This window comes from Sorex araneus, chromosome X (assembly GCF_027595985.1).
Source record: "Sorex araneus isolate mSorAra2 chromosome X, mSorAra2.pri, whole genome shotgun sequence".
NCBI lineage: Eukaryota > Metazoa > Chordata > Mammalia > Eulipotyphla > Soricidae > Sorex > Sorex araneus.
The window spans coordinates 120004169-120026720 of NC_073313.1; the positions used below are offsets into that span (position 1 = coordinate 120004169).

The 22552-nt window shown below is 36.6% G+C and overlaps 1 protein-coding gene and 1 non-coding gene across 2 annotated transcripts in view; one reads left to right on the forward strand and one right to left on the reverse strand.

The window, feature by feature from the left end:
* ZMAT1 (zinc finger matrin-type 1) overlaps nucleotides 1–22552 on the forward strand; it is a 76400-nt gene that overhangs the window by 45116 nt on the left and 8732 nt on the right. The window contains exons 3-6 of the mRNA XM_055121144.1: nucleotides 2118–2224; nucleotides 5031–5132; nucleotides 5210–5381; nucleotides 6945–7013. Of these exons, the coding sequence (XP_054977119.1) occupies nucleotides 2118–2224; nucleotides 5031–5132; nucleotides 5210–5381; nucleotides 6945–7013 (450 nt within the window). The remainder of the gene's footprint in view (nucleotides 1–2117; nucleotides 2225–5030; nucleotides 5133–5209; nucleotides 5382–6944; nucleotides 7014–22552) is intronic.
* Nucleotides 22331–22541, reverse strand: LOC129400335 (small nucleolar RNA U3). Its single transcript, XR_008627594.1, has one exon. It is a non-coding gene; the product is annotated as a small nucleolar RNA U3 (small nucleolar RNA).

Here is a 22552-nt window from a genome sequence, read left to right on the forward strand (position 1 = left end):
TCACCACCAATGCATCTTTTAAAATTTTTTTCAAGACTTGTTTTCTTCTAGAAAGTTTTAGTGGTATTTTTTTGCTTTGTTTCTAGGTCACACACACAAGGTTCAACCAAGTGTAAGGCAAATACAGTACCCAGTGTAACCACTCTTTACCCTCCTCCAACGATTTCCCTAAACTTTTCATCAGGAACACACTGTACTTTATGTCTAGTTACATTTGTGATATTTTGTGATTTCTGAATCATAGTTCTTCTTGTATACCTCATATCTTCTTTTTAAATTGCAAATTTCTCAAGATTAGGGAATATTTCTTATTTTATTATTTCCAATGTGTGGGAAAGTTATATGGTTTTAATGGAAAATGTCAAGGTGATACAAAGTTTTATGTTTGGTTAGAGATAGTATAGTGGGAAAGAAGCTTCCCTTGTACTCGTCTCATCTGGGTTCAATCACAAGCACCACATATGGTACCCGAGCCTTCCAGGAGTGATTCCTGAGCACAGATCCAGGAGGAAGCCCCAAGAACAGCCGTGTGTGGCCCCCAAACCAAAAATTCCCAAGGTTTTATGGAAAATTCCACCAGGTGACACACATGACAAGTTATTTTAATCTCATGGAATGCCGATTTTGTAACTTTCAGAATATGAAAAATGCCAGTTCCCTTCAAGGCTAAAAAAGAAAGCTATTATGAGGAGACATTAAATAAGGTTAATTTTTAAAAACTCTTTCCAAAATGATTAGTAGAAGATTCCCAAACTTAGTCTCAATAAATATCAATAAACCTAAATGGTCCTTACTGGCATTGAGGACATGAATTAGTATGATGTTATAGGGAATGAAAAAAAATGGATACAAAATAAACATATAAATTGACATTAATATGAAACTTATTTACTGTAGAGAGAAGTAGCCTAGATTTTTACAAAGAAAAAGGGACCAAGAACTTGTTTGTGGAAAGGAAACAAAGGTCTAGGCAATATATTTAAAAAACTATAATGGACCCCAGTAACCTCGTTTTCTTTGTGAAAATTATCTAGGGCACTAATAATAAATAGCTGGGTTAAAATACTCAGTCTTAATTAGTACAGATTTTGTGTTTACCAACTTCATTGTCAGTGTCAAACTTTGACTATAAAAATGGGAAAATCCTGAATTAAAGATTGATCTAATGTTCCCATATTTCGTCTTCACCCTCATCCCCACCCTGTCTGCCACTTTGATAGGCACATTACAAAGTTCTGGTGGTTGCAATTTAGATCTAATTTTCCAGTGTTGTCGAGTCTGTGGTTTGGATATGCCATTCTCCCACATCACCTGTATATACTCTTGATTTTTTTGAGGATCTCCATACTATTTTCATAAGGCTGCACCAATTTGCTTTCTAACCAGTGGTATTCGTTTTTCCTTCAAATCTTCTGCAGCAGTTGATCTTTACTGTCCTTTCGATAATAACAGGCCTCACAGATATAAACTGACACCTCACAGTTTTGATTTGCTTTCCCTAACAGTAAGAGATGATGAACATCTTTTTTGTGTCTTGTGGTCATGAATATGTCTTTTGGGGAGAAATATTGCTTTAGATCCTCTGCACATTTTTCTTTGGGGCCATACCCAACAATGTCCAGGGCTTATTCCTGGCTCTTTGCTCAGGGATCACTCCTGGTGGGGCTTGAGGGACCATATGGGGTGCCAGGGTTTGCTGCCTGCATTGCAAGTGACCTGTATGTTGTACTATCTCCCCAGACCCACCTCTGCTTATTTTAATCAGGTTACTTGTTGCTGAATTATAAAAGCTCTCTGAGCCCTGAGATTTTTAATAATGCCTTTCATAATGGCTATCCCAAAATGTTTCATGAAGTTAATTAAATTACTGGTTTTCCCATAACTTTTTCTTTTGAGTGTTGTGGCATAGGCTTACACTAAATATTAATACTTGCCATATCAGACATTAGATGCATAATTAATGTGTCCATATTAAATGCAATAATCATTAAGCAAAATATTTTATTGGAACCTGACATATATTCGGATTTAAGGTAGTATGAGAAATCACAGTTGAAGTATGAAAATGATAATTCTGTATATTTATTATTATAACATATAGTCTGTTTTATTCATAGATGTTTTTTGCAATGAACAAGAAAAGGCTGAACATTTTACAAATAGATTTTGTAATGTTTGTGGAGTAGTACTACAGTTTGAATCACAAAGGATTTCACATTATGAGGTAGGTTAAAATAATGGGGATTTTTAAAAAGTTACTTTTTAAATGTAGCAGGTAAAAGTCAGGTTATCTTTTTTCCTTGGAATTGTATGAAGGATGTTATATTATTTCTCTTTGATAAGAAGACTGACTCGGAGCGGGGCAATATTTACTAGCTTAAATTTGGATTTTAACTCGGCCATTCCTCCACCAGTGCCCATTTTCCATCACCAATGGTCCCATCATCCCTCCCACCACCCCAACCCCATCGTCCCCCCACCTCCCACCTCTGTGCCGGGGCATTCCCTTTTGCACTCTCTCTCCTTTTGGGTGTTGTGGTTTGCAGTAGAGGTATTAAGTGGCCATCATGTTCGGTCTATAGTCTTCTTTTAGCCTGCATCTCCCATCCAGAACGGACCCTTCTAGCACCCTTTAATTGGTGGTCCCTTCTCTTTTTGAGCTGCCTTTTCCCCCAGCATGTAAGGCCAGCTTCTAAGCTGTGGAGTAATCCTCCTAGTACTTAGCTCTACTGTTCTTGAGTGTTGGTCTCCCATTCTGTTACTTTACATTCCACAAATGAGTGCGATTTTTTATGTATATCCCTCTCTTTCTGACTCATTTCACTTAACATGATCCACCTGTATACAAATTTCATGACTTTATCTTTTCTAACAGCTGCATAGTAGTCTATTGTGTAGATGTACCAAAGTTTCTTTAACCAGTCATCTGTTCTCAGGCACTCGGTTTTTTTCCAGATTCTGGCTATTGTAAACAGTGTTGCAATGAACTTATAATGCAGATGTCATTTCTACTATACTTTTTTGCATCTCCGGGAAGTATTCCCATAAGTGGTATTGCTGGGTCAAATGGAAGCTCAATTTCTAATTTTTTGACAAGTGTCCATACTGTTTTCCAAAAGGGCTGAACCAGTCAGCATTCCCACCAGCAGTGAAGGAGATTTAGTGCTTTTTATATCATACAACTAATAAAAGTTAGTATCTAGAATACATAACTGATTGAATATTAGAGCAATTAACATATAGAAAAATAGAAAGTGACATTAACAGGCTATTAAAGAGATCATTGACTTCTGATAATATAGGAAATGCAAAGTAATTCATCATGAGCTGTATTATCAAAATCATCATACTGGGAAAAATTAAGATCTTATAGCAGTAACAGTTTGGGAGAATCTATAAGAGAGAATCATTCATAGCACTGCATTTGGAGTTGCAAAGTCATCCAATATCTTTGGAGAGAAGTTTTAGAATAATTTTGGGGGGGCATACCGGGGATTGAACACAGGTTTCATGCATGCAAGAACGCATTTTACCACTGAACTACATGCCCCACCTTATAATTATTAAAGTTAAAATTCTTCATAAATTAGTAGGAAAATGCTACTTTCAAGTACCTTGTTTAAGGAAACTATTGGACATCATGCCTATTAAGTTATATGCGTGCATATAATGAATATAGAAATGCTTGTACTTCCAGAAATAAAGGTAAACATAACTTCCTCCTGTAGGGAACTTTATGAATAATATATGAAATGGCATACAGAATGTATTATGAATTAATTTAAACTATATATAAAATAAATACATTTAAGCAATATAGCAGATAACAAAAATCAAGTTAAAAATAATTTACATAGATTGTTCTATTTTCATAAATGATTAAGTTAACAATAATATTGTTAGTGAATACATATGTAATGAAATAAAAGCATTAGGAGAATGATATAGAGAAACTTAAGAAAGTGGATGCCTACATAAATAAACTGGGAAAGGAAATATTAAGGGCATTAAGGGAATAGCACTATATTTGTAAAGTTTTAACTCCTTTTGAAAAATCACATGAAATAGAGTAAAATGTAGGTATTTGTTAAAATTGGATGATGGGCATAGGTTTTAGCTTTATTATTTCCTGTTCTTTTCTATTTGATGTATGTATTTAACCATTAAAATTTTGTTATAAGAGTGACTCAGTAATATACTCAGAAATGTTAATTTTCCTTCTCCTATACCAACAGTTTAATCATTCCTTTTTGTTTATTTAATTATTTTCTTACCACACCAGGGGTTACTCTGGGCTCTTCACTCAGGAATCACTCCTGGTGGGCTTAGAGTATCATAAGAGATGTTGGGAATCAAATCCAGGTCTGCTGCATACAAGATAAGCACCCTATGCACTGTACGGTGTACTTACCCCCTGTTAAGTCTTTTTATGTATTTTGCTTTACATTTGTTCAGAGGTTTTACAATATGTTTAACCCAGAAAAGTGAATTTCACCACATAATATGATTTTCAAGGTCTCTAAGACCTTATATAATAACTCCTTGTACCCTCAAGATCTCCCATTGTTCTTTATGACAATTGGAACTCTGCAATTGCATCATAGTTCAGAAGAGGGTAATTGGATGGAAATAGAACTCATCCCTTAGCCTCACAGAAATTCCACCCAATCCTTAACACAGTATCTCATTAGATAGAATCTTGTCAGATCATCACATCTTGCCGAAAGGGAGCCTAGAAAATGTACTCTTATTTGGGAACATTATTTACAAAGAGTAACGGATTTTATATCGGGCAGCAACGATAAATATTTTAAAAACAATAAGAAAAATTTTCAGCATTTAAATTACAAAATTATTTTAAATTATGAAAATATATCTTAAATAATATTAAGATATTTGTTACCATATGACACTTTCACATTCTTGGTATATACCAAATATATTAAAACTCAAAAGTGCTGATGTCAAACTTGAGGAGTGTAAGCTCTGTTACTGAATAAACAAAGTTACACTGTATCTTTTTTTTCCAGAGTGAAGAACATGCTCAGAACGTCAGGTTTTATTTTCAAAAGTATGGAGAACAAAACGAACTGACTGGTAAGAAAATGCAGAAGTTTATTCGGAATTTTCAGGTGAGTAGCCTGTGTTGCTTTGGTAATTCTAACCCTCGAGTCATCAACTCTTTCTAACAAGATTGTGTCTATTTTAGGTGCGTAGAAATGAAGGCAGAGAGGAAAATAAATTTTGTGATCTCTGCAACATGGCTTTTAGGTCCTCAGTTGCTGCTCAGTCTCATTATATGGGAGAATCCCATGCTAAAAAAGTAAAGCAGTCAATGAAGCAGCAGCATCACGTAACTCCACGATATCAACAACACAAAGGTATGATTATGTTCACCTCTTTGGCATCAATAGAACATTTATCATTTTTGCAACTCTGACATTTTTAACTGGGGTGTTTGTCATGGCAATAACTTGACTCCTCTTCTGCCCAAGTAGTCTCTTTCTGTGTCCTAGTCACTTAATGTGAAGATTATAGTTGCTAGTTGAATTTTAAGAGATGTTATGACCACTCCTTTTCAGTTTATTTGATCAAGATGAAAGTAATTGATTTGCTATGTTGCTATAAAGAAATAATAAGTGCACAGAGCTCTCTAGTTCTAATTAAATCATAGAACATAAAATGTTAGCTCCTTCCTTTGTCTTCACAGCATACCTCAGTTTTGTTTTTAGTACTTTGCAAAACATTATCTCATATGTGTCTTCAGCACTGTGTATTGTTAGGGTGCAGATTTCCTGACTATAATTGTGAACAAAATGTAAATTATATAATCTCTTTACAGTATCACCGTTTGATTCTTTTTTCTTAGCAACATGAAAAAAAACACCACTAGTATCATCAATCAATAGTTTCTGAGTATTTTTTATGCTTAATTTCAAAGATACAGAAAATTTCATAACACTATTCTTTTCCTCTTTCCTGATATATTGGGTAACCAGTACATATGAAATCATACCCAAAAATGTCACTATTAGACTGAGGTGGGAGAAAACACCCTGGAGAAATCAAGTAGGTTTTGAAAAAATGTGATATAGAGAAAAACACCATTAATTCCATTGAATAAGTGACTTACTACCTTCTAACTACATTCAACACGGAGAATAAAGCATACATGTTTTAGAAAATTAACCAACATCATTTTCAAATCATGGTATAGGTCTCATACAAAATTAAAATCTAGTAATTAATTAATATAATAAGCTAATAGATTTATAAAGTAAATAATAAACTGAGCTCTTAGTAAATTAAACCAGAAATATTTTAAAGTTTATTCTATTTTTCTAATTGTTTTGTTTTTCTGTCCATCTGTCTGAAGGATAGAATTAATATTATTTATAAGAAAAAAAGAATCTTTTGAAGCATTACCTTTAATTTTCCAAATTCTCAATTTGGTCATAGAAAGGAGAGTAAATCAGTATCTCTTGAAATACTTGGAATTGTGGAAATGTAAATTTTATAATTACCTAAATTTTACTTTATTTATGAAACCTATACTGAATAGATGCCTTACATTGCTACTTTTAAAACTACATCAAATTAGAAGTCTGTGCCATCTGTTTTACCTTTGCTGATTTCAAGAACCATCCTAAGACAGCTCTCATGCTTCTCTTGCTTCTTTAAATAAATAAATAAATATAATTAGGCAATACCTGATGTTGATCATTCTATCCTATATCTTTGTTAGAGAAACCTGGTGATAGACTTTTATATGTGTTTCATTCTTACAAATTTATTTTTAACCAGAGTGACTTTATCCAGCAGCCTTATATAAAAAGTTTAAAGATAATTGGGTTTTAAAGAATTCAGTCTTCTTTTACTACTGATAATGAATGCACTTCTAATAGTTGATTCATACCTAACATTTCTCATAACGACTATTTTAGCAGGTATACCTATTATTACTTCTGCAGAGTCAAGTTTTCGGAAGTCCTCTGCTGTCAAGCCTCGTGCCGGTCGGACTAAAGACAGGACTATGCGTTCCTCTTCCAGCGGTGATTTGGATTTGAATAATCCAGACAAGTATTGCAAGCTGTGTCTTGTTATATTTAATAGTCCATTTATGGCCCAGCAACATTATGCTGGGAAAAAACACAAGAGGAATGAAGATAGGAAGACAATTATAGATAAGTCAAAAGAGAAAACTCATCCAGAAAAAGCAGATGCAAATGGTAAACAGTTTATATACCCCAAAACTCTTTCATGGACAGTTTGTGTTGCATAAGGCATGGTGATATATATATATATATATATATATATATATATATATATATGTATATATAATTTTACTCTTTTCTTTTTGGCTTTCGGGCCATACCTAGTGGTGCTCAGAGTGTACTCCTTGCTCTCCCCTCAGGGATCACTCGTGATGGTCTTGGATGGGGTACCTGGAATTTAACCCAGAGTGCTGCATGCAAGGCAGGTGTCCTACCTGCTGTACTATCAGTCTGGCTATACCATTTTATTCTTATTGATGAGAAGATTAATAGTATTTATAGATAGATCACAGAAGTTTAAATAAATAAAGACTTTAGGTACCATCTAATTCTGGCTGTTGTTTCCCTAGAAAATAAGACCCAGAAGGGTTTAGATGACCCTTATTATATGATAATATAATATCTAATATTATATTGTATTATATTGACATGGATACCTATAATAGCATAGGTATCTAAGGAAGAATTTAAAATTAGTATAAATGTGGTCGCACTACTGTATCACAAAGTATGGCTTAATGTCGTTTGGTGCTAGGCTTATCATTCTGAGGAATATAGTTAAGGAGGAGTGACTGCACAAAACTTTTTTAAACAAAATACATCACTGAAGGAGACTGCAGACATGGATTTTTGTGTACATATTTTTGGTAACCAGAGGAGAGGAACATCATAGTTCAGAAAAATAATCAATGAGAAAGTATATTATTTAGATAGAATTGGGAAGGAGAACAAATTAACACAGGAACTAAGTGACAAAACATTCAGGCATTCTAGGTTCTGATGCTGACTTGAGTATCTGTTTGGTCTTCTAACCATATTTTCCCATTTCCCTCTCCACACCATACAGACACTTACTCAATACTAGTGTATTTTATTCCCTTTTCATGTTCTCCCTCCCACTCACTTTTCCCCCATTAACTGGTATTTTTCTGTTCTTTCCATATTAGACATTTCTGCTATATGTAAAAATGTTTATTTGTCCCTTATTTGAAATCCTACCCTTGGTCTTGTGCAACTCCTCGTGCCCTAGTTCTTCTCTGGTATTTCTAATTCTTTTAAAAAATTTATTTGGGTTCTGTTTAAAAATTATTACCTAAATGTAGTTGTCCACATGATTTCATTCCTGCCCTTACTCTACAAACATGAACTAATCAGTTCTCCCTGATTTCATCTCTCAGCTGTATGCTTATGATATTTCTGTAAAATTTTAGAGCCATATATTGAAATGTCCCTTTGCTTTTGGTTAACTACTACTAAATCTCTGTTGTGCTATTAATTCTCCTGAAATAAAGTTTACTTCCTTCAAGGCTTATCTTCTGTGCTTCATTTTACCTGTACATCTATTTATAGCTCCACATTTCTTTATTTATGATTAGATTATAAGGCCTTTTAGTGAAGTTAATTCATTTAACACTTCTGTATTTCCAGTGTTTAAAATAGAAGCTGGCAAAGAGATGGCCTACCTCAATAGAAATTAGTTTAATATGTGAATCATTATGATGTTAATGTTTTTGAGTTCTTTTTGTGTTCATATCACTTCTTGAATAGTTTGATTCATCATATCTACATTAGGTAAAAGGAACTGAATAAACTATGAGAAATATGTGCCCTATGGTCACTTCTGAACGGATGATCATTTCAAAATTTTGAAGTTTCAAGGTTACTATAATGAGAAACTTGATTTGATGGGTTCTTCATCTGGCTGGGGATTGCTGATCACCAACAGAATCCAGTCAATGAATTCAAACTGAAGTTTAAATAACAGACTTTCAACCCAGCTTTGACTATTCTATTTTTAAAATAGTAAATATTTGAGTATTTGAAAAATAGCTAGAAAATTTTAATTAACTAATAAGAATTTCAAAGAATTCAGTCACAGCAGAAGTCAGTGTTACAAGGAAATGCTAAAACAAAAATAATTCAACATATGCCACTTTAACAGTTTCACTTCTTACCCCTTTTGCCTTTCTGTCTCCACATCCGTTGCAATATAATATGATTTCATGTTTCTACCATATTAACCTCTTTGTCTTTATTTGCCATTCTCACTGCTTTTTTTCTTGCCCGTCATCAACCTCTGCTCTAATTAGCATAGAACTGTCTACCATAATGATATGGAACTAAGATATGTAATCCTCATTTGTTTTATTTGGTTTATAATGCTAATTTCTAACCACATTATTTCATTTAGATACTTAATCTTTAACTCAGTGTATTTAAAACTTAATATTTTCTAAACCCAAGTAAAAATTTCCAGTATTTCTTTGTCAGTAGTAACCTATACTTAAATCTTTGAAGGCATCTTTGATCACTAAATTTCCTTTTATTCTATCAGTAACTCTTTTCAAGTAAAGAAAATGCTTTTTATTGAAAGAAATTAAGGAAATGTTTAAGGGATAGAAAGAGAGAGATACATGATCAACAGAAAACAATGGCTTTTCCTGAGTGATAAGAGCCTTTACCAGCAGCTCATACCAAATTTTCTTAGAACTATTTCTTTGTGTACATTTGCATGCGTTTCCATTGCTATATCTCATACTTGAATGCTTTAACAGTCTTTTCCAAAGCTTTACATATATTCCATTTTTATTCTCTCATTCCTAACAATATTTCAATCCTGAATAAATTACCCAGTGTACTGTTTATATTTTACATTAAGGATACTGCTATGTAAAATTATATAGCTTTCTATATTCTGAAGTCTTGATATTTAATCTCTACAGACTTTTAGTCTCATTATTAATACTTTCCTTCACTCTTCATCATCAGCAGTAATTTAAAACATACAATACATGACTGAAACGTAAACACGAAAGTTTGTAAGTCTGTAACTGTACTTCATGGTGATTCATTTAAAAAATAAAAGCAAATTTAAAAAAATACAATACTTTTCAAGACTTCATCCAATGTTCTAAACTCCCTCTCCTCATATATTCTTTAACCTTGGGCTCACTTCAAGCTGCCCTTTTTCTTTCCCTTTTATCCAAGTATTATTTTAGTGAAGTAAAAGTTTCATTAAGAGAAATTTAGAGATATGCAAGGGGAAAAAACAGAGAGAGATGTATTCAAGAGAGAACACAGGTTTCTACAGAGAGAAAGAAGAAAAAGTGAATTTTTATTGTACATCTGTGTACAATGTTCCATCTGTGCTATTACTGTTTTCACTCTTATTTATTTAGTCCTGAATGCACTGTTTTTGGACACACATTTCCCTAGCCCTTTCCATGCCATCATGCCCATTCCACTCAAAACACTCATTTAATATCACTTTCTCCTTTTCACTCATAACTTTGCCCTTTATAGCCTTTTCATGAGTTCCCCCACTATCTTAGTTAAAAACTGGCTCTCTTGAAGATTATGTAAGTATGTTACTATTGTTATGCCCACTATTGTGTTATTCTCAGGAGATCTACCCCCCCCCGCATTTGGGTCACACCAGCGATGTGCTGTGGTTACTCCTGGCTCTGCACTCAGGAATTACTCATGGCAGTGCTCGGGGGACCATATGAGATGCTGGGAATCGAACCCAGGTCAGCCGCATGCAAGGCAAACGCCCTATCTGCTGTGCTATCGCTCCAGCCCCTCAGGAGATCTCTGTCACTAACTTCTTCAAAACCACTATGATGTTATCTTCTGCTTTTTGAGCTGCACCAGATGATGCTCAGAGCTTAATCTTGACTCTGCACATAGAAGTCACTCCTGGTGGGTCACTTATGTATGGGGAACTAGGGATTGAATGGCGTCAACTGTGTGTAAGGGAAATGCCCTACCTACTGTATTATGGCTCCATCCCCTGTATCTTCTGCTTTCTAAATTTCTATATCCAGCACCCTATTAAACAATTTTACTTGGATGTATCAGAGATTTTTCTGACTCTGATAGACATGTAAACTCAGGTTCATTATTGTTTAATTTTATACTTCCTAAAACAATACTTCCTTCAGAAGTTTTGATTAGTTAATAGGATCACCACCTCTCAATTGCTATACTATCATTCTGATTGTTACCAGAATCTCTTCTATCCAAAGGATTCTCTAGAGGCCTTCTTTTCCTTTATTTCCTACATTCAGTTACTAAATTTTGCCAGAATTTTAAAAAATGACTGTAGTCAGGATATTGTATTTATAATGTGTTGACAGCTATGTTTTTTTTTAATTAATTTATTTATTTTTAATTCGTGAATCACCCTGAGGGCACATTTACAGATTTATACACTTTTGTGACAGCTATGTTTTTAATGTAAACATCACCTCACCAGTGTAAACATTACCTCACCACCGTCAAAGGATCCCCACTGCCACCCATGCCCCTGTGTCACATCTTGTTCACCTACCACCCCTCTAACCTGTGGTTCACAGTTTGTTTTCCAGTACCAAGAGTTTGTTATCAATTGATATATCTATTCTCTTAATTTGTTTTCCTAAACACCACAGATAATGAATCATCTGCTACTTGTCTTTCTTCGTCTAGCTAATTTTGCTCAGCATAATGCCCTCCAGTTCTGACCAAGTTGCAGCAAAATGTGTAGTTTCATCTTTTCTTACAGCTGCATAGTGTTCCATTGCATACATACACCATAGTTTCTTTATCCACTCATCTGTTGTTGGACATTTGGGTTGTTTCCTTGTCCTGGCTATTGTACTAAACACTACAATGACCTAGATATCCTTATATTTTTGAATATGTGATTTTGCATTTTGGAAATGGATGCCCAGAAATGGAACATCTGGGTTAATATGGAAGATTTATTCATAGTTTTCTTTCTTTTGAGACATCTATTTTCCTTAGATGCTGAATCAGAAAATGTTCCTACCAGCAATGAATGAGAGTTCCTTTTATTACACCACATTCCAGACAACACTGGTTGTTTCCAGTATTTTTATGTATGTCACTCTGACTGGTGTGATACGATACCTCACTGTTATTTTGATTTGTATTATCCTAATAAGTGACTAGGAGCAATTTTTCATATGCTTGTTGGCCATCTGTATATCCTCTTTGTGAAAGTGTCTGTTCATTTCCTTTCCCCATTTCTTGATGGGGTCATTGATTTCTCTGTTGCTTAGTTTTGTGAATGCTTTATATATGGGACATATTTATCTGATGTATTATGTGCAAATTAATTTTCCCACTCAGTGTGGTGTCTTTTTATTTTAGCCCAAAACATCTTTACATTTTATCCCCAGCTTCTTTTGCCATGCAGAATTTTTTTTTTTTTTGCTTTTTGGTTCACACCTGGCGATGCACGGGGGTTACTCCTGGCTCTGCACTCAGGAATCACCCCTGGCAGTGCTCAGGGGACCATAGGGGATTCGGGGAATCGAACCTGGGTGGGCGACGTGCAAGGCAAACACCCTACCCGCTGTGCTATTGCTCCAGCCCCGCCATGCAGAAACTTTTAAATTTGATGTAGTCCCTTTTACTATTTTTTCCACTTCCGTTGTCATTTTTTTGCAGATGAGATCAAATCCTTGAAGATGGCTTTGAGATCCAGTTCATGGAGCATTCTCCCTATATTTTTCTCAATTTTTAATGTACTTGGGTCTATCTAGAGGTCTTTAATCCATTTTAATGAACTTTTATGAATGCTGTAAGATTGGGAGTTTCATTTTTATTACATGCAGTTATCCAAATTCCTTATACCAGTTTTTGAAAAGGATTTTCTTGTTCCAGTTCATTTGCCCAGCCAGAGCCTTTATATAATTGTCTATAGATATGAAGGTTTATTTTTGAATTTTCAATTTAAATCCATTGGTCTTGCGGTCTGTATTTCAGATTATGAGACTGAAACTTCTAACTACACTTAGAAGGCAATTTGACTATCCTTAACTCCAGTATCATGGTGTTTTGATTACTGTATTTGTAGATTCCAGACATGTAGACCTGGAGAGGTGGTACAATGGGTAAGACACTTGCCTTGCATGTGACCAACCTGTGTTTGATCCCTGGGTCCCGGAGTTCTGCCAGGAGTGAATGCAGAACCAAGAGTAAGCCCAGAACACAGGCATGGGCCAAAAAAACAAATAATTAAATAACTCACAAAAATTCCAGAAACATTATAACTGCAACTTCTTTTTCCTTAGAATGACTTTGGATATTAGAAGAGGTTTTGGTTCCATACAAATTTTATTAGTGATTTTTCTGGATTTGGATGGAAATTGAACTGAATCTGCATAATACTCTGGGTAGGATGGTCATTCTGACAATGTTAATTATTCTCACCCATTAACATGGAATATTTTTCCATTTCTTGGTGTCCTATTTATTTCACAAGTGACATAATTTTCAGGGCACAGGTCATTAGAATATTTTGTTGAGACACCAGTTTTTGCTACTAAGTTTAAATTAAATATTTGATATTTTGAAAACTTTTTAATGGGATAGTCTTTTCATATCTCTTTTGCTTTGGTTAATTATTTGCATATAGAAATGTAGTTGATTTGGTGTGTTGATATTGTAGTTTGCTACTTTGCTATAATGGTTTACTGTTCTGAGGAGTTTTCTATGGCATAGTTAGACATGTTCATTTATGGCATCTTCTACGTATTATCATATTGCATGCAAATAGCAATAGTTTTAGTTTTTCTTTTACAATTTTAATTCTTTTGATATATTTTTCTTGCCTAGTTGCTGTGATGAGGTGTTCAATTACTGAACAATAAATGGGTGAAAATGGGCATCTATACCTTCTGCCCAATCTCAGAGAGGAGGCTTTCAGTTTTACTTTACAGAGAATGATGCTGGTGGTAGTTTTGTACTTTTTTTGGTAAATGCTCTTAAACATCTTGAGGAAGTTTCTTTCTATGCTTATTTGGTTGAGTTTTTTAATAGTGAGTATTGAATTTTACCCAAAAAACCCTTCTTGTATAGGAACTGGAGTGATAGTACAGTGGGTGGGACATTTGCCTTGCATGCAGTCAACCCAGGTTCGATTCCCAGCATCCCATTTGTTCCCCAAGCACTATCAGGAGTGATTCCTGGGTATAGAGCCAGGAGTAAGCCCTGAGCATTGCCAGGTGTGGTCCTCAAACAAAAATTCTTCTTAACACTTCTTGTATCGATGGATATGTTTATGTGAGTTTTTCTTTTTAAAAATTGATTTGTATATTTTCTTCCTCATGAAATGGGATTACAGTGATACAGTGATTTTCTTCCTCAAGATATTTATGAGTACTTACAAAATATGTAATAATGTATGCACTGTAGCACTGTCGTCCCACTGTTCATCAATTTGCTCGAGCAGGCACCAGTAACGTCTCCATTGTGAGACTTGTTGTTACTGTTTTTGGCATATCAAATACACCACGGGTAGCTTGCCAGGCTCTGCCGTGTGGGCAGGATACTCTTGGTAGCTTGCCAGGCTCTCTGAGAGGGATGGAGGAATCGAATCTGGGTCCGCTGCATGCAGGGCAAACACTCTACCCGCTGTGCTATCGCTCCGCCATAATAATGTATGTCATATTAATTAATTTGTATATGTTGAGCCATTCTTGCATCCCTGGAATGAATAGAATTTCAATGTGGTGTATGATATTTTGATATATTATTGGATATGCACTATGCAAAGATTTTATTGAGGATTTTCACTTTGATATTCCTCAAGGGCATACATCTGTAATTTTCTTTTTTAATTGACATCTCTATCTGCTCTTTACAGTAAGATAATGTCAACTTCATAGAAGCTGTGATAAAGGATTCTAATTTCTTTGATATTTTGAAAGATTTTGAGTAGTATATGTAGTAGGTCTTTTTTGAAGGATTGATAGAATTTACCAGGGAACCTGACTGTACCAGGGCTTTGGAAAAATTAAGTCACCGTAAATTACAAAGCTATTCATGATTGGAGTTTAGGAATACACTGTTTTAACATCAATTCCTTCACTAATGACCACTTCCCTCCACCAATGTCTGCTACCCCGTTTTCCATCCAATCCACAAGCCTGCCTCTATGGGAGGCACTTTTTTAATACATTTTGACCCTGGTTTACAGTACTGTTTTTAATGAGGCTTTAAATTACTGTTTCAGCTTTCTTACTCATAAGTGATATGTTCAGGTTTGTTACTTCCTCTTCACTTAGTTTTAGGAGGCTTTATGATTCTAAGAATTTATTTATTTCTTCTAGGTTCTCCAGCTTGGTATCATAGAGTTGTTCACAGTAGCCTATTCTATTTTTTTTAATTTTTAATTTTTATTTTTTAAAAAATTTTTTTTATTGAGTCACCATGTGGAAAGTTACAAAGTTTTCAGGTTTAAATCTCAGTTATACAATGCTCGAATACCCATCCCTTCACCAGTGCACATATTCCACCACAAAGAATCCCAGTATAGCTCCACCCCGCACCCCCACACCCCTAACCCCCCCTACGCCCCTAGCCCCCCACCTTGTAACTAATAAATTTCACTTTACTTTCACTTTGATTGCATTCAATATTTCAACAAAACTCACTATTATTGTTTGGAGAGTCTCTCCCCTAAAGTCAGACCTGCTGAAAAGGAAGCATTAGATAATTTGTTTTCCATTGCTGAGGATGAAGAGGTATGAGGTCGAGTGACCACACTTAGCGGCCTCTCGGTTTTGGTTTCTGTATTTTAGTAACTAGGTCCAGAGAGATATCTGCGAGAAGTTGCATCATTGCCAACTTGTACTTCTCAGTTACATTATATTCCACATATGAGTGCAATCTTTTTATGTCTGTCTCTTTCTTTCTGACTCATTTCACTCAACATGATACTTTCCATGTTGATCCATTTATATGCAAATTTCATGACTTCATGTTTTCTGATGGCTACATAGTATTCCATTGTGTATATGTACCAGAGTTTCTTTAACCAGTCATCTGTTTTGGGGCACTCTGGATTTTTCCAGATTCTGGCTATTGTAAACAGTGCTGCAATGATCATAGAAATGCAGATGCCATCTCTACTATACCTTTTTGCCTCTCCGGGATATATTCCCAGGAGTGATATTGCTGGGTCAAATGGAAGCTCAATTTCTAATTTTTTGAGAATCGTCCATATTGTTTTCCAAAAGGGCTGAATCAGTCTGCATTCCCACCAGCAGTGAAGAAGAGTCCCTTTCTCCCCACATCCACGCCAACACCGGTTGTTTTTGTTTTTTGGGATGTGGGCCAGTCTCTGTGGTGTGAGATGATATCTCATGGTTGTTTTGATCTGCATTTGATCTGATGATAAGTGATGTGGAACATTTTCTCATGTGCCTCTGAGCCATTCGGATTTCTTCTTTAGGAAAGTTTCTGTTCATTTCATCACCCTATTTTTTGATCGGGTCGGCAGTTTTCTTCTTGTGGAGTTCAACCAGTGCATTTTATATCCTTGTTATCAACCCTTTATCGGATAGGTACTGCGTAAATATCCTTTCCCATTCTGTAGATTGTCTTTGTACTTTGGTCACTGTTTCTCTTGAGGTGCAGAAGCTTCTTAGTTTGAGAGTCCCATTTATTTATCTCTGTTTTCACTTGCTTGGCCAGTGGTGTGTCAGCTTTGAAGATACTGTTGACTTCAATGTTGTAGAGGGTTTTGCAGACCTTGTCTTCAATGTACCTTAGGAATTCTGGTCAGATGTTGAGGTCCTTAATCCATTTTGATCTGACTTTTGTACAGGGTGACAGGTGGTGGTCTAAGCCCATTTTTTTGCATGTAGCTGTCCAGTTTTGCCAGCACAATTTGTTATACATGCTTTCCTTGCTCCACTTGGCCTTTTTTGCTCCCTTATCAAAGATTAGATGGTCATATATTTGGGGGGATGTGTCAGAGTATTCAACCCTGTTCCATTGGTCTGCCGCTCTGCCTTTGTTCCAATACCAAGCTGTTTTAATGACTACCACTTTGTTGTAGAGTTGGAAGTTGGGGAGGTTGATTCCTCCCATTTTCTTTTTCTCAAGAATTGCTTTAGCTATTCGTGGGGGCTTATTGCTCCATATGAATTTCAGGAGTGCTTGCTCCATTTCTTTGAAGAATGACAAGGGTATCCCTATAGGGATCGCATTGAATTTGTACAATGCTTTGGGGAGAATTGCCATTTTGACAATATTAATTCTTCCAATCCATGAGCAGGGGATATTTTTCCATTTCCTCGTGTCTTCTTTTATTTCCTGAAGTAGCGTTTTGTAGTTTTCATTATACAAGTCCTTTACCTCCTTAGTTAAGCTGATTCCGAGGTATTTGATTTTTTGAGGCACAAGTGTGAATGGGATAGCTTTTATCATGTCGCTTTCTTCTCTCTCACCATTTGCACATAAGAAAGCCATGGACTTTTGGGTATTGATTTTATAGCATGCAACTTTACTATACGAGTCTATTGTTTCTAGGAGTTTCTTGGTAGAGGTTTTAGGGTTTTCTAAGTATCATCATATCATCAGCGAATAGTGAGAGCTTGATTTCTTCCTTTCCTACCTGAATGCCCTTAATATCTTTTTCTTGCCTAATCACTATTGCAAGTACTTCCAGTACTATATTGAACAAAAGAGGAGAGAGTGGGCATCCTTGTCTTGTCCCTGTTCTCAGAGGGAAGGGTCTTAGTTTTCCCCGTTGAGGATGATGCTTGTCGTAGGCTTGTGGTAGATGGCTTTGACTATATTGAGTAAGGTCCCTTCTATACCCATTTTGGTGAGAGTTTTCATCATAAACAGGTGCTGGATCTTGTCAAATGCTTTCTCTGCATCTATTGATATGATTATATGATTTTTATCTTTTCTTTTGTTGATTTGATGGATTATGTTGATTGATTTCCGAAAGTTAAACCATCCTTGCATCCCCGGGATGAATCCCACTTGGTCGTGGTGTATGATCTTTTTGATGAGTTGTTGAATTCTGTTTGCTAATATTTTGTTGAGAATCTTCGCATCTGTGTTCATCAGGGATATTGGCCTGTAGTTTTCTTTTTTTGTGGTGTCCTTGTTTGCTTTTGGTATTAGGGAGCTGTGAGCCTCATAGAAACTGTTTGGGAGGGTTTCTGTTTCTTCAATTTCCTGGAAAAGCTTGAGAAGAACTGGCAATAGGTCCTCTTTAAATGTTTGGAAGAATTCGCTAGTGAATCCGTCTGAGCCTGGGCTTTTTCCTTTTTCTTTTTGGGTCACACCCGGTGATGCACAGGGGTTGCTCCTGGCTCTGCACTCAGGAATTACCCCTGGCGGTGCTCAGGGGACTATATGGGATGCTGGGAATCGAACCCGGGTCGGCTGCGTGCAAGGCAAACACCCTACCTGCTGTGCTATTGCTCCAGCCTCTGGGCTTTTGTTTTTGGGAAGACTTTTGATTACCGTTTCAATTTCCTTGATGTTAATAGGACTATTCAGGAACTCCAGGTCTTCTTGGTTCAGCCTTGGGAGATTATAGGAATCCAGCAATTTATCCATTTCTTCTAGGTTCTCTTGTTTCGTGGCATACAGATTTTCAAAGTAGTCTCTGATGATCTTTTGAATTTCATTGGTTTCTGTTGCGATGTCCCCCTTTTCATTTCTGATTCGACTTATAAGTGTTCTCTCTCTCTTTCTTTGTGAGTCTTGCTAGTGGTTTATCAATCTTATTTATTTTCTCAAAGAACTAGCTCTTGGTTTCATTGATCTTTCGAATTGTCTTTTGGGTTTCCATGTCGTTAATTTCTGCTCTAAGTTTTATTATCTCTTTCCTTCTGCCTGGTTTGGGCTCCTTTTGTTGGTCCTTTTCTAAGGTCTTGAGCTGTGAAGTCAAGTTATTTATGCGGGCCCTTTCTACCTTCCTGAGATATGCTTGCAGAGCTATAAATTTTCCCCTTAAAACGGCTTTAGCTGCGTCCCACAGGTTCTGGTAGCTCGTGTCTTCATTCTCATTTGTTTCCAGGTACCTTTTGATTTCCTCTTTGATTTCCTTCACCCACTCATTGTTCAACATCGAGCTATTTAATTTCCAGGTGTTTGATTTATTTTTCTGCATCTGTCCATGATTAACTTCTATTTTCAGTGCATCATGGTCTGAAAAAATAGCTGGTACAATGTCTATTTTGTTGATTCTGTTGAGGTATGTTGCATGGCCCAGCGCATGGTCTATTCTGGAAAATGTTTCATGTGCACTGGAAAAGAATGTGTATTCCCTTTTTTTTGGATATAGAGCCCTGTATAGATCTATTAGCCCTCTCTCTTCTATTTCTTCCTTCAAAGCCATTATTTCCTTGGTGAGTTTTAATCTTCTTGATCTGTCCAGAGGTGATAGGGCGGTTTTGAAGTCTCCAACTACTATTGTGTTGCCCACAATGTCCTTCTTAAGGTCTGTTAGCAGCTGTTTTAGGTATTTAGCTGGCCCCTCATTGGGTGCATACACGTTTAGTGATTAATTCCTGCTGTACATATCCCTTAGTTAATAAAAAGTGGCCTTCACTATCCCTTCTAATCTTTTTCAACCTGAAGTCTATGATGTCTGATACTAGTAAAGCCACCCCAACTTCTTGAGGGAGTTGTTTGCTTGCAGGATTGTTTTCCATCCTTTGACTTTGAGTCTGTGTTTGTTCTGGCTATTCAGATGTGTTTCTTGCAGGCAGCAGAATGTTGGGTTGAGTCTCTGAATCCATTTTGCCAGTCTGTGTCTCTTAATTGGTGAATTAAGACCATTGACATTGAGAGAGATTATTGTCATAGGGTTTTGTGCCATCTTTCTGTAAATGTTTGTTGTGCTTGTAGGGGTTTTTCTTGTCATATAGTAGCACCTTTAGACCTTCTTTTAGGTTTGGTTTAGAGTCTATGAAGTTCCTGAGTTGTTGTTTATCCCCAAAATAGTGTATAATTCCTTCGAGTTTGAATGAGAGTTTGGCCGGATAAAGTATTCTTGGTGAGGAATTCATTTCATTGAATTTTTTCACTATATCCCACCACTGCCTTCGAGCTTGAAGAGTTTCCTCCGATAGGTCTGCTGTGAACCTAAAGGGTGCTCCATTGTATGTGATTTCCTTCTTCGACCTTGCGGCTTACAGTAATGTGTCTCTATCTGTTACGTCCATCATCCTAACTATGATATGTCTTGGAATTTTTCTGTTAGGGTCTCTTTTAGCTGGTACCCTTCTGGCTCCTTGAATCTGGATGTCTGCATTGTCCAGCTCTGGGAACTTTTCAGCAATGATTTTTTTGACTGTGGCTTTTTCACTGGGGTTGGTTCCCTGTCTTTCTGGTAGTCCAATGATTCTAATGTTGTTCCTCTTGAATTCATCCCCTAGGACTCTAATTCTCCCTAGAGCTATTTTGAGGTCTCTCCCCATTGATTGTTGTTGCCTGTAGGCTGCCTGGAGCTGATCTTCAAGCTCACTGATTCTGTCCTCTGCTGCAGTCATTCTATTGTTGAGGGCACCCACTGAGTTTTTTAATTCATCTACGGAATCCTTTATTTGTGACATTTCCTTCTGTAGGTTTTTTTTTTCTGTTCTCATTTCTTCCCGTAATTTCTCAGATGTCTGTTGTATCGTTTCTGTGAGGTCCTCCTTTAATGTAAAGAATACCTTGTCAATGGGGCTGGAGTGATAGCACAGCGGGTAGGGCGTTTGCCTTGCACGCGGCCGACCCGGGTTCGAATCCCAGCATCCCATATGGTCCCCCGAGCACCGCCAGGAGTAATTCCTGAGTGCATGAGCCAGGAGTGACCCCTGTGCATCGCTGGGTGTGACCCAAAAAAGCAAAAAAAAAAAAAAAAAAAAGAATACCTTGTCAAACTTTCGATTGAGTTGATTGAACATCTTGAGGATTTCACCTCTGAATTCTTTGTCGGAGAGCTCCAGTTTGTAGGTAAGGTCTAGTGATGCATCAAGACTCTTTTCTTCGTCCTCCCCTTGTGGCGGGGATTTGCGCTGTTTCTTCATATTGCTGTGGTAGTATGGAAAAGGGGCCTTGAAGTTCACTTCTGGTTGTGAAAAAGGATTCTGAATGGGCTTGGTCAGTGGTGATCAATTTCTTCTGTACTCCCTCTAGAACATGTCCCTCTCTGATGTTCGTCAATTATTTATGTGAAAGTTCAAGCAATACTTTTTGAGAGTGAGGTCCGTTAGCTATGGCTTGAATAGCTGCTTCTATTCATTAGTAGTTTTTGAAATTTGGAATTAGCTAGGAACTTATTTAGGCAGTATTTTAAGGCCCTCTAAGATGATAATCAGGGATATAGGTGATGAATATTGAGAAGTACCAAATAATTGCTTGGTATTTGAAAAAAAAATGACTGCGGCCGCGTTAGTGTCCGCTGCTCCGGAGGCCACGCCCACTTTGTTGAAGCCACGCCCACTTTCGTTGAGGCCACGCCCACTAACACAATGTGGCTGCGTGACCTCAGGGGGTGGGGAGGTGCAGGCGCAGATGGGATGGCGCCCGTTCACTCCACTAACCTGAAAAAGGGAGCGGAGCAGTGGGCCGGTGCTGGAAGGTGATGAGGGTCTAGGTGGGCGTTGCTCAGAAAGGGTGGAGCCAGGGTCCGAGGAAGCCGGTGCGGAGTTGGGGGGTGCAGGCAGATGGGATGGCGCCCGTTCACTCCACTAACCTGAAAAAGGGAGCCAGTAGCCTATTCTGACCTTTTATATTTTTGAGGTGTTGTACTTTCTCCCTATTCATTTCTGATCCTTTTTTTTTGTTTTCTCTCTTTTTCTTTCTTGTGAATCTAGTTAAGATTTTGTTGATATTATTCTATTGAAAACCCAGCTCCTAGTTTTATTGACTCTTTGTATTATTTTCTTCATGTCTATATCTTTGATTTATTATCTAATTTTAATTATTTCTTTCCTTCTCCTAACTCTGGGATTAATTTGTCATTCCTTTCCTGTATACTCAAGCTCTGTGATTAAGTTACTGATTTAAACTTATTATTTTTTCTTGATGATTTTTAAGTTTTAGTGCTTGGTATTTCACCAATCTCCTTGTTCCCATATTATTACATTGCTCTCCTATTTGTAGTGTAGCTTAATGTCCTACCTCAAAACTGTGATTTGCTTACTTCCATATTTGCCCCTCCCAAATCCATTCTTCATGCCACGGCTTAAGGAAAAAATTCTCTAAAAACACAGTTGACCATGTCACTTGAATTTTTTCAAGAAACAACTTAGAGTGCATCCTCTCTCTCTTATTTTTCCAAGAGAAGAGAAGAATAATCATCAACAGTAATAGGCAGTTGAAAAAACAACACCTAGAACAGGCATCACACACAAGATAGGATGCTTTGGCTCCTCAGTATTTCAGGGGCTCTGCAGAATCACAGAAACTTCTCTAGTAACTAACTATAGAAGTGATCCCTGAAACTACAGTCTTCATCACTTGAT